Genomic DNA, 12,614 nt, shown 5'->3' with positions numbered 1-12,614 from the left:
TCTTCTAGGCAAAAGGAACCCCCCTATAAGATATATTGGATCTAACTGTCAATGAATATCTGACACCCAACTGCTGCATAAAGAGAGAATGAAGAGAAATAAGAGAGAGGAATAGTGAAGATAAACTTGATTATTTCAGAAACAGTACAGAATATTTAATTGATTATATTCAGAAAACTTCTTATTTCAGTATGCTGGAGCTAATATAAAATTTTAATTTTCACGATAGTTCCCCTTTAAGAATTGTATACATTTGTTTGCCCATGTATGGTCCTTTAACACTGGTTTCTCTGTTATGTAGCCTGGGAAAAAGAGATAGTGCTGAACATAATGTTCCATGCTACAGTCTAGTCACTGGTGTAAGTATAGAGGAAGCAGACCCCACAGTCGCACGCGGGGGGGCCCAGGGAAAAGGGAGGGTCTGATTCCTCTATAGTGTTGAAATCCCCCTCCCTGCTGCTTTCTTTTTCTTAAAAAAGGTCAGCTTTGAATAAAGTCTAATTATTTACCATTCCACAGTTTGTGGGTGTTATATCACAGTAATGAAGGCAGTAGGGTTGCCACCTTGACCCGGACAGCTCAGTTTTCAGAAGGTCTGCCCGGGTCAAGACGGTCTGCCCGGTTTTCCAAATAAGGAAGGATTTCCCCTGATTGACATGGTGACCAGCCACGTCATAGCCCTGCCCACAGGGTCGGACTGGGCTGGCGGGACTCTGGGAGAAAACCCGGTGGGCCCCGCTAGCCCAGAACTGCTATTAATCCTAAACTTCCTTCCAGGCCCCAGATGCCACCGCGCAGGGTCGTACTGGGCCCTGTGGGCCCCCGTCGGCCCAGACACAGTCCCCGTTTGGCTGGGCCCATTAAAAAACAAACAAACATACACGCCGATGTCCGTGCATACCTGATGTCGTCCGCACATGCACACATACGTGGCAGCGTTCGCGCATGTGCACATGCGTCTGCATTCGCGCATGCATGACACGTGTGCCGTGGGGGTCCGGGAGCTATGGAACCCGGTGGTTCCATACCACATATACTAAAACCAAACTATCTATACGCTCACAATAAATAAAGAAAGTGTCACTACCACATACCTGAAGTTACGAGACTTTAAAGGAACAGTAATACCAAAAAATTAAAGTGTTTTAAAGTAATGAAAATATCATGCAGTGTTGCCCTGCACTGGTAAAACCAATGTGTTTGCTTCAGAAAAACTACTATAGTTCATATAAACAAGCAAGCACATCAGTTTTACCAGTGCAGGGCAATACTGCATTATTTTTGTATTACTTTAAAACTATTTCATTTTTTGATGTTCCTGTTCCTTTTAGAGTTGGCTCATCTAAGTAGCAGCTTTTTGCAGCAGTGTTAATCCTACAGTTAAAGGATGCAACAACAGCGCCACTTCATGGTCAGTTGCTGTAACTGTAACAAAGAGTCAAAAGAAATATGTTCAGAAGGAAAGCAGAGAAGCTGGTGATGGTGCTCTTCTCTATTTCCCTTCTTAATATATATCTCTTTGAAACTGAAAAAAATAAATAATTAATGCAAAAGTGCTTAGATAAGCACCCTGAGAAATTTTACATTCATTTTTAAAGTTTTACTTATCCTTTAATCAAATCTCATATTCAGTGCATCCCGAAAATATACAAAAACATCAGCGTTTTAACACAATAAATGTCAGTGTTGCTGAGTACCACAGGCCTCATCATGACTTCAGGGGGCAGATTTATCAAGGGTCGAAGTGAATTCGAGGGAATTTTCGAAGTAAAAAAATTCGAAATTCAAAGTAATTTTTTGGATACTTCCAGGTCCGGACTGAGAATTAAAATAGGCCCTGGCATTTCAGGTACACAGAGGCCCAATCAGCCCACACAGAGGCCGAAACATCTCTCACCAGCCCACTAAATACTGACTTTCTATGGGACCTTATAGCAGCCCCTCTGGCATTTGCCAGAACCCACAGATTGCCAGTCCGGGCCTGGATACTTCGACCATCGAATAGGATACTACGACTTTGAATTTACTTCGAATTCAATTCTAAAAAAATTCGACATTAAAAGTAATTTTTTGGATACTTCGACCATCGAATATGATACTACGACTTTGAATTTACTTCGAAGTAAAAATAGTTTGAATATTCGACCATTCGATAATCGAAGTACTGTCTCTTTAAAAAAACTTCGACTTCCATACTTCGCCAAATTAAACCTGCCGAAGTGCTATGTTAGCCTATGGGGACCTTCTATAACCATTTTCTAAAGCTGGCCATAGATGTTGAGATTTTTAAAAGATCAGATCCTGATCGTGAGACCACGATCTTCTCAGAACGATCGTACGATCGTACGAATCTACCATCAACTAAAAAGACCAATTTACCAGGAAAACAAAGGGGAGCTGCCTGCTTGGCCCTGCAAACATAGAGAGATTGCACTGGGACCGACAAAGATTTTTTGACCTGGCCGATCAATTTCCCGACAGATGTCGGACGAAAAATCGTAAGATGTACGATCGTTCGAATACCACTAACCGCACGATAATTTCGAAGGATCGGTCGGGCTTCCCTAAAATCGGTCGTTCGGCAAGAAGAATCGTCGCGTCTATGGGGACCTTAAGTCTTAACACATCGAAGTAAAATTGTTCGATCGTACTCTAAAATCGTTTGAATCGAACAATTTTACTTCGATCGTTCCATGGCCAAATTCGGTATAATACTTTGACTTCGATATTCGAATTCGAAGTATTTTAATTCGATGGTCGAATTTCGAAGTATTTTACACTTCAAAATTCGACCCTTGATAAATCTGCCCCTAAATGCGATGTTATTTAAATTAATACATATTTGTTTTTAAGAGCAGGTAATTACTGAGGCTGTTAAACAAGGTATTCATCCTCTAGAAAATCAAACTAAAAACAGCCACTCCAACTGGGATATGAGCAGCTCCTTCTTCTTTGCTGGTACAGTAGTGACTACAATTGGTAGGTATCACCCGACAATATTTTTTTAAAAATTCATGCAATTCAATTCCCTGTGACTGTGGGTTTCCTCTGTGTGGGTTTCTTCCCACACTCCACAGGAAATCCATCTGATAACATAAGCCTGCAGCAGGAAAAAATTGGCTAAGTTTTTTTGATCGAAGGATATTCCTTCGATCGTTGGATTAAAATCCTTTGAATCGTTCGATTCGAAGGATTTAATCGTTCGATCGAAGGAATAATCCTTCGATCGTACGGTCGCAGTATTTGCGCTAAATCCTTCGATATTCGAAGTCGAAGGATTTTAATTCCTAGTCAAATATCGAGGGTTAATTAACCCTCGATATTCGACCCTTAGTGAATCAGCCCCTAAGGGGATTATTTATCAAAGTCCGTTTTTGTTTCAACATTTTCTGCTACAAACTCTGTGTTTTTTACACTTATTTATTTTTCAATTTTCCCGAAAAATTTTCACCTGAAAACTCAGATTTATTATGCTTTTTTTGCCCAAAACACCCCTGAAAACCTTTGGGTATTGCACGAAGTCCAGCGCACATCAAAAAATCATTGGGACTTCTCCCATTGACTTATATGTAACCTCGACAGGTGTGAGATGACGGATTTTCTAATTCAGACTTTTCCATCCTCGGGGTTTAATAAATTCCAACAAATTCGTGATTTTCTAAAAGTCCAATTTTATAAAAAAAAAAATCACAAATTTTCAGGATTTTTGCATTCGAAGTTTAGTAAACAACCCCCTAAATAAACCCAATAGAATTCTTTTGCATCCAATAAGGATAAATTGTATGTTAGTTGGGATCAAGTACAAGCTACTGTTTTATTATTACACAGAAAAAAGGAATATGTTTTAAAATATTGAATTATTTGATTAAAACGGAGTCTATGGGAGATGACCTTCCCATAATTCTGGGTTTCTGGATAACTGATCCCATACTTGTAACATCCTTTTTTCTGGCGAGTCCTAAATTTACATCTAGGGGCAGATGTATGAAGGGTCGAATATCGAGGGTTAATTAACCCTCAATATTCGACTAGGAACTAAAATCGTTCGACTTCGAATATCGAAGTCGAACATTTTAGCGCAAATCCTGCTATCGAACGATTAAATCCTTTGAATCGAACGATTCGAAGGATTTTAATCCAACGATCGAAGGAATATCCTTCGATCAAAAAATCTCAGGCAAGGCTATGGGGACCTTCCCCATGGGCTAACATTGACTTCGGTAGCTTTTAGCTGCCGAAGTAGGGGGTCGAAGTTTTTCTTAAAGAGACAGTACTTCGACTATCGAATGGTCGAATAGTCGAACGATTTTTAGTTCGAATCGTTCGATTCGAAGTCGAAGTAGTAGTCGAAGGTCGAAGTAGCCCATTCGATGGTCGAAGTAGCCCAAAAAACACTTCGAAGTTTTTTTAATTCGAATCCTTCACTCGAGCTTCATGAATCGGCCCCCTAATATTTCATAAAGAAAAAAAAATTCTTTTTGAAAGGCCAGTCAAAAAAAAAAAAATTCTAATTCATTTTCTATTCAAGACGTTCACCCTATAGTTGTCAAAACCCTAATCTATATAGGAGGAGAAGCTGCTATTGTGACCTCTTGTTATTGAATACTGGCTGTTTTGTATGTAAATTTGTTTGTTCAATGTACATACACATTTAGAGGCAGATTTATCAAGGGTCGAATTTTGAAGTAATGGGAACTCCCATAACTTCAAAATTCAAATAAAAAAAGACCAACCAAAATTTATCAAAAAAAATACCAAAGTTTTTTTTTCAGGGGAATAGGCCGTTTTCATTTGAATTCAAAATGTACAAATCAAGGTAACACAGCAATTGATCGAATTCGATTAGAAATTTTTCCAAAAAAACCTTCGATTTTTGATTTTTCAAAGTCCACCAATTGACTCCAAATAGGTTCTAGGAGGTCCCCCATAGGCTAAAAAAGCAATTCGGCAGGTTTTAAATGGCGAATGGTCTAAGTTGAATTTTTAAAGAGACAGTACATTTCGATATTTGAATTTTTGAAAAATCAAAAAAAAAATTTGATTAGAATTTGGACTATTCCCTAGTCGAAGTACACAAAAATTAGCTCAAAACTCGAATTTTCACTTGATAAATCTGCCCCTTATTGTACAGCGCTGCAGAATATGCTGGAGTGGGCAGAAGAATATTCAAAAGGTACCCGCCCAGTTGTATCTGATATAGATATAGTGCTCTGTGTATCTGATATAGTGTTTTTATTTATTTTATAGGTTATGGCACACTTGCACCCAGAACTCCAGGAGGACAAATATTCTGTGTTATCTATGCTTTATTTGGAATCCCATTGAACATTATTGTTCTGGGTCATGTTGGAAAACTTCTTTCAAGAATGTGCCACAGATTTGGCCAGTATTGCTTTAATAAGGGAATGAAACAGGTAAAAATTCAAAAAGACCAAACAAAATTAAGTTTTTTTTGGCCGAATAGGTCCGTTTTCGATCGAATAGATCCGTATTCGGGCAAATTCGAATTGTATGAATCGAAGTTCGATCAAATTCAATTCGAAGTTTTCCCCCAAAAAAACTTTGATCTCTCAAAGTCCACCAATTGACTCCAGTTAGGTTCTAGGAGGTCCCTCATAGGCCAAAGTCGAATTTTTAAAGAGACAGAACATGATAAATTCCGATTCTGATTTTCGCATTCTTTTCAAATTCAATTCGAATTTGGACTATTCCCTAGTCGAGGTTCACAAAAATAGCTTGGAATTCGAATTTTTTTCATTCGAAAATTCACCTCGACTTTGATAAATCTGCCCTTTCAAGTGTCCATTTAGCAGGATGTATGTATCTCCAGCATTATTGCCATGTCCTTCTAGTAGAATGTGTGGCCCTGTTGAACTATACCTGTCCAACCAGGGGGTATATCACAACAATTATGAGCTTTCAGTATTGGGTCTCCGTTAATTGGACTACCCAAAAAGCTTATTGCAGAAACAATTTTTCAAGGTCGAAAAAAACTCTCACTGATAGTTATACATGTGCCCTAGACTAAAAATAATATAAGGAAAAATATACCCCTGTAAAATATATGGATATTGGTATTCACCAAAGATTTCCATGACCATATAAAGGTATAAGGGTGTAGGGCGATTGCTTTTAAACACGTCATGGAACACCAAGGTAACTTCTAGGGGCAGATCTAACAAGGGTTCAATTTTGAAGTAATGGGAGTCTTTTTTGAACTCCCATAACTTCAAAATTCGAATAAAAAAAGATCAACCGAAATGTATTAAAAAAAAGCAAAGTTTAGGGTGAATAGGCTGTATTCGATTATAAGATCAGTTTTGATCTAATTTGATTCAAAGTATTTAAAAAAATTTAGATTTTCCTACCAATTGACTCCATATAGGTTCTATGAGGTCCTCCATAGTCTAAAACAACAATTCGGCAGGTTTTAGATGGCGAATGGTCAAAGTCGTGGTTTTAAAGAGACAGTACATGATAAATTTCAATATTCTAATTTTTTTCAAAATCTAATCGAATTTGGATTATTTCCTAGTCGAAGTACACAAAAATTAGCTAGAAACTCAATTTTTTTTAATTCGAATTTTCACTTTGACCTTTGATAAATCTGCCCCCTAATATCCTTATATATGAAAGTAGGGGGTTCATTATTTTACATTATACATAATACTATATAAACGTTTCAGCAAGCCATGCACAACTAAACTAAACACCATACTAAACATCACAGTACTAAACACCAAATTGAACCGATGACATCACTAACACAATTTATATAGTGAGTAAAGAACCCCCTCTTGTAAAATATAAGGATATTATAAGTTATAAGCAACCTTTCCTCCAGAGTGCTATTTCTTCTGCCAGTGATTCTGTGAATATTTACTCAATGCTAGTGATGGGCGAATAAATTCGCCAGGCTCAAATTTGCAGCAAATTTCTGTGTGTTGCCACCGGCGAATAAATTAGCTAAACTGCCGCAAAAGCTCAACGGCGTCAAACATTTTTGGACGTGCCTCAGAAAAATCGTTTGCGTCAAAACGGTCGGACGTCAACATTATTCGGACTCCCATTGACTTTAATTGCCTGTTTTTATTTTATTTGTTTTGTATTTTTTGCTCCTGATGAAGACCTTTAGGGTCGAAACGCATAGGGCATATGCCTTGGGGCCATTTTTGTAACTTTGTTTTTTGATGGAATAAATTACTTTTTTTCATATAATTTGAGTGTGCAATCTTCGCATTTCTTTGCCCATTGACTTTAACGCCGTCATCAAAATTGATGTGAGCGTCAGAATTGATGTGGGCGTCAAAATTCTTGTTTCGCCATTTTTTTACCATTTCGCGTATTTTGCAGGAATTTCACAAATTTTTCAGCAAAACGGGACTAATTCGCCCATGCACATTATTATTTGTAGGCAACAGAACTGCACTGAATGGAAAGTTAACCTTTTTTGAATTATCCATGACATAATTAAATGGCACACAGGGCATATTTTCCACCACTTTATTTTAGCTGTGGATGAGCCCAAAACTACCACTACCCTGTACCATTCATTTGCATCAATCTAGCCGTGCTACTTATAAACTGATAAACTCATATATGTGTTTTTCCTCCCACAGAAAAAAGCAAAAGTACTGACAATGATATTTTTCTTGGTGACTGGAATGATTGTCTTTTTGGGGCTCCCACCACTGCTACTTACAAAAACAGAAAACTGGACTTACACAGAAGGTGTTTACTATGCGTTCATTTCACTCAGCACCATTGGATTTGGCGACTATGTTGTCGGCTATGGTATGTGACACTAAGGGGCAGATTCATCAAGGGTTGAATTTCGAATTTGAAAAACTTCGAAATTCGGATTCAAAAAGACCAAACGGAATTTTTATTTTTTTTTGGCCGAATAGGTCCAATTTTCGATCTAATAGGTCTGTTTTTGTTCGAATTAGAATCATACGAAAACTTCGATTTTTCAAAGTCCACCAATTTACTCCATGTAGGTTGTAGGAGGTCCCCCATAGGCAGCAATTCGGCAGGTTTTCGATGGCAAATGGTCGAAGTCGAAGTTTTAAATTTCGATATTCTAATTTTCTAATTTTTTTCAAATTCGAATCGAATTTGGACTATTCCCTAGTTGAAATACACAAAAATTAGCTCGAAATTAAAATTTTGTTACTTCGAATTTTCAATTCGACCTTTGATAAATTTGCCCCTAAAACTCAAATCTTATAACTTTAATAACGCATCTAGAAAGGTACGAAATTAAGATTATGTAAATCATTTGTACTGTTTTATGTTATCAAAAAACTGAAATAGCAAATGTACAATGTGGAAATACTAGAAGGGCAGTATTTCAATACTGTTTCAAAAATCACTGGCTGAATTATGATACAGGTATGGGACCTATTATCCAGAATGTTCAGGAGCAGGGGGTTTCCAGATAACAAATCTTTCGTAATTTGGATCTTCATACCTTAAGTCTACTAGAAAATCATATAAACATTAAGGGGCCGATTCACTAAGCTCGAGTGAAGGATTCGAATGAAAAAAATTCGAATTTCGAAGTATTTTTTTGGTACTTCGACCATCGAATTGGTTAAATTCGTTCGAATTCGAACGAAATCGAACGAATCGAAGTAAAAATCGTTCGACTATTCGACCATTCGATAGTCGAAGTACTTTCCCTTTAAAAAAAACTTCGACCCCCTACTTCGGCAGGTAAAACCTACCGAAGTCAATGTTAGCCTATGGGGAAGGTCCCCATAGGTTTGCTAACCTTTTTTTGATCGAAGGATTTTCCTTCGATCGTTGGATTAAAATCCTTCGATTCGAAGGATTTAAAAAAATCCTTCGATCGATCGAAGGATTAGCGCTAAATCCTTCGACTTCGATATTCGAAGTCGAAGGATTTCAATTCGAGGGTCGAATTTCGAAGTATTTTTAACTTCGAAATTCGACCCTTAATGAATCTGCCCCCAAGTGGGTTATTTATCAAGCTCCAAATGTGGAATAATTCGTCGTTTTGGAGCAAAAAAAAAAACTATGAATTTTTCAACATTTATTAAAGTCAGATGGTCTAAAAACTCAGAATCCAAAACCCCGGCATCTACGCTGATGTCTGTACCGATATCAGATAATTTGGCTCAAAAACCTCGAAAAATCGTAGTTTTTTGGAAAACTCAGAACAATTCTGAGTTTTCGGGGAAAGCTCCGACGTTTGCCCGACCCTATTTTTTTCGAGCTTTCTTCTTCATAAATAAGGTCCATTCGGGAATTCGAGAGAAATTCGGACCTTGATAAATAAACCCAAAAATAAACCCCACAGGCTGGTTTTGCTTCCAATAAGGATTAATTATATCTTAGTTGGGATCAAGTCCAAGCTACTGTTTTACTATTACAGAGAAAAAGGAAATAATTTAAAAAAAATTGGATTATTTGGATAAAATGGAGTCTCTGTAATTCAGAGCATTCTGGATAATGGGTTTCTGTATAACGGATCCAATGCTTGTTTAGAAACTGTTTTCCTTAAAAGTTTAAGCAACCTGAGAAAACACGTGATTTATGTTTCTTCTAAAAAATTTTAGGACCTCAGCACTACATGCCATTCCGTGGCTTCCGTGCCTTGGTGTGCCTTTGGATTCTATTTGGACTAGCATGGCTTTCTCTTCTATTTAACTTACTGACTTCTCTACTAGAAGACACAGAGAAGAAAATAGCCAAAGATATCCAGAAGAAAGTAAAAAGTAAAAAAGCTAGTGAGCAAGTACCACTGGAGCCTTTAAGCCGCTCTCATTTGTCTGAGAAAGAGGAGCCCATGGAACCAAGTGACTGCAATATCTCTGGGGAAAAAATCATTAAAGGCCAATTATGATTTATATATGATTTATAAACTTCAGGACTTGGATAGAGGAAACTGTGCAACTAATGACAAAAAGCTACTGTTTTGGTGCATGGCATGGCTGTACTGGGAACTGGCCCCTTTATACAGTATTCCATCTGTCCCTGGAGCAGATTTTATTATACAAAGAAATCTAAGAGCCATTGGGCAGCACTGGGGCCATATCAATTCCTTTAAGGGCCAAATGTAGTCTATGGGTCACCATTTCCAAACACATCTTTTAGTACATGGCTACATACATGGCTACAGTGTTTTAGGCTTCAGCAGGAAGCTTTGAGGTTATAACAGCAAATAACATGGATACTGGGTCTATGCATGGACAGCTCATGGTATAATGGGATGAGCTTGAATAATTGTTGCACTCCATGATATTTCTGGTAAATCAGTCCTTACCATAATATATCAGAACCCCAGAAGTAGCTGCCCAGTGGACAAGTACAAGTGTGCATTGGTTATAAATTCTTTTTGAATCGGCCCAACCACATTTTCTCCAGGGTAAATATCTCCAGTGAATATGTGACAATTTATAAAGAGCAAAAGAATGAGGTCCAAGGTGTTACTAATGGTTTCGTTCTCCTTAAATGTTAAATACATTTTTACTATTTTAAAGGACAAGGAAATTCTAAAATAGAATAAGGCTAGAAATGCTGTATTTTGTATATTAAATATAAGCATGAACTTAGTGCACCACAAGCCTAATCAAACAAATGATTTATGCTTTCAAAGTTGGCCACAGGGGGTCACCATCTTGTAACTTTGTTATACATCTTTGCAAGACCAAGACTGTGCACATGCTCAGTGTGGTCTGGGCTGCTTAGGGATCGTCATAAACAAAGCTGCTTGAGTTCTGCATGGCTGGGAAGTAAGGCGGGGGCTCCCCCTGCTGTTCATAAGTATGATTGTTTCCCTGCTCAGCAGTTAGGGACCATCTGACAATTCCTATCCACAGCAGTAAATGAAGGGAGAATTTCACTGCATACAGTCAAGTTTCTTATAAAAACTGTACACATTTTTTAATTAAAGTATATTGGAAATAGGTTTCTTTTTCATTAAAGAAAGTAAAAATTGGATTTTATTTTTTTGCCTTTCCTTGTCCTTTAAAGGAGAAGGAAAGTCTTCTTCCACTTAGGCACCCCCAAGTGATTGTATTTACTTTCTACTCAGCAGAAAACCGCACCGGCCCGGGGGTTCTTCCAGCGAGCACTACAAAGTGATAATCTTCCGGCTTCTTCTTTCTTAAATTTTCCCGGGGCAGACGCATGCGCAGACTTTTTAGTTAAAGTTCCGCTTTTCGCTCTACTGCTCATGCACATCCACGAGAAGAAAGAAGAAGACGGAAGTGGGTGGCTTTGTAGTGCTCCATGGAAGAACCCCAGGCCGGTGTAGTTTTCTGCTGATAGGAACACCGGCCCGGGGGTTTCAGGTAAGTCAATACAATCACTTGGGGTGCCTGATATTTGGCACCCCCAAGTGGAAGAAGACTTTCCTTCTCCTTTAACCAGGGCCACATGGAACATATAGGCATTTGAGTTCCTGTTACTAGGGTGTTGCCTATATACATAATATTTCTTGGCAAACATAACAGTATGTCCCCTACTCCTTCAGATAAATCTGGCAGTGGAACAAGGGGGGATTGGGTTAAAACACTTAGATGTGGTACCTAGGGCAGTATCAGACCTACATACACTCCTGCCCTGTACACTAGACAACCAAGTGGTCTCAGTTAATTATGAAAAACAACTGAACCTCCCTTCCTTTTTTCTATACACTATATTCCTTTAGTGTCAGGGCTCACTCTCAGATTTGGGGAGATTAGTCGCCTGGCAACAAATCTCCTCTTCCCCGGGGCGACTAGTTTCCCCTAATTGCCTCCCACTAACTAGAATGTAAATCGCCGGCGGGAGGGCACTCGGATCATATCGTTTTCCGTAGTCGCCCAAGTTTCCTTGCGAGTGTTCAGTTGTAGCTCCCAATCACCACTAGATGTCAACCCTCATCTACATCCAGAACACCAGACTTTGGGAGCAGCCCTACCCTATTGCTTTCCTTTGTCTTCAGTTTTGCTGGTGACTGATGAAATATTTGGTTCACAGACACACCTCGTCCTGCCTTTTGTTATTCCTCTAATGTAAGAATAAGAAACCATCACTTTCTCTGCCTGTGTTTACAGAAAGCTATAATGTTTTGTTTCATTGTTCAGAGTCATTTAGCAGCTGTAATGGATGCAATGGAGAAGGGTACATTGGGAGCTTGTCTGTATCCAACTACCCCAGAATGATTTGCTGCAACTACGGTTCAGAATTGTGCAGTGAAGTACATTAAAGTACATTGCTGCAATATTCATTTTTTGGGATAAGGGCTATGCCTGTGACTTAGGGTCCGATTCACTAACTTCGAGTGAAGGATTCGAAGTAAAAAAGTGTTTTTTGGGCTACTTCGACCATCGCATGTGCTACTTCGACCTTCGACTACGACTTCAAATCTAACAAATCGAACTAAAAATCGTTCGACTATTTGACCATTCGATAGTTGAAGTACTGTCTCTTTAAGAAAAAAACTTCGACCCCCTAGTTCGTCATCTAAAACCTACCGAACTCAATGTTAGCCTATGGGGAAGGTCCCTATAGGCTTGCCTAAATTTTTTTGGTCGAAGGATAATCCTTCGATCGATGGATTAAAATCCTTCGAATCGCTCTATTCGAACGATCGAACTATT

The 12,614-nt window shown here is 38.4% G+C and overlaps 1 protein-coding gene across 1 annotated transcript; it reads left to right on the top strand.

Moving 5' to 3' along the window:
* The first annotated feature begins 917 nt into the window (after window positions 1–917).
* LOC733305 (potassium channel subfamily K member 16) lies at window positions 918–9,871 on the top strand. Its single transcript, XM_041575177.1, has 5 exons — window positions 918–1,016; window positions 2,859–2,979; window positions 5,248–5,414; window positions 7,620–7,794; window positions 9,585–9,871. The coding sequence occupies exons 1-5, from the start codon at window positions 918–920 to the stop codon at window positions 9,869–9,871; spliced, it is 849 nt and encodes a 282-aa protein (XP_041431111.1).
* Window positions 9,872–12,614: the final 2,743 nt, after the last annotated feature.

Source organism: Xenopus laevis, chromosome 8S (genome assembly GCF_017654675.1).
Source record: "Xenopus laevis strain J_2021 chromosome 8S, Xenopus_laevis_v10.1, whole genome shotgun sequence".
NCBI lineage: Eukaryota > Metazoa > Chordata > Amphibia > Anura > Pipidae > Xenopus > Xenopus laevis.
This window is presented reverse-complemented; position numbering and strand designations above follow the sequence as displayed.

What these genes read in the sequence shown, in the direction of transcription:
- LOC733305 (XM_041575177.1), top strand. Translation starts at nt 918, where the DNA reads ATGCACACATACGTGGCAGCGTTCGCGCATGTGCACATGCGTCTGCAT. An exon ending in TACAGTAGTGACTACAATTG is followed by an intron (nt 2,980 to 5,247) that starts GTAGGTATCACC and finishes TTTATTTTATAG; the next exon opens with GTTATGGCACACTTGCACCC. An exon ending in CGACTATGTTGTCGGCTATG is followed by an intron (nt 7,795 to 9,584) that starts GTATGTGACACT and finishes AAAAAATTTTAG; the next exon opens with GACCTCAGCACTACATGCCA.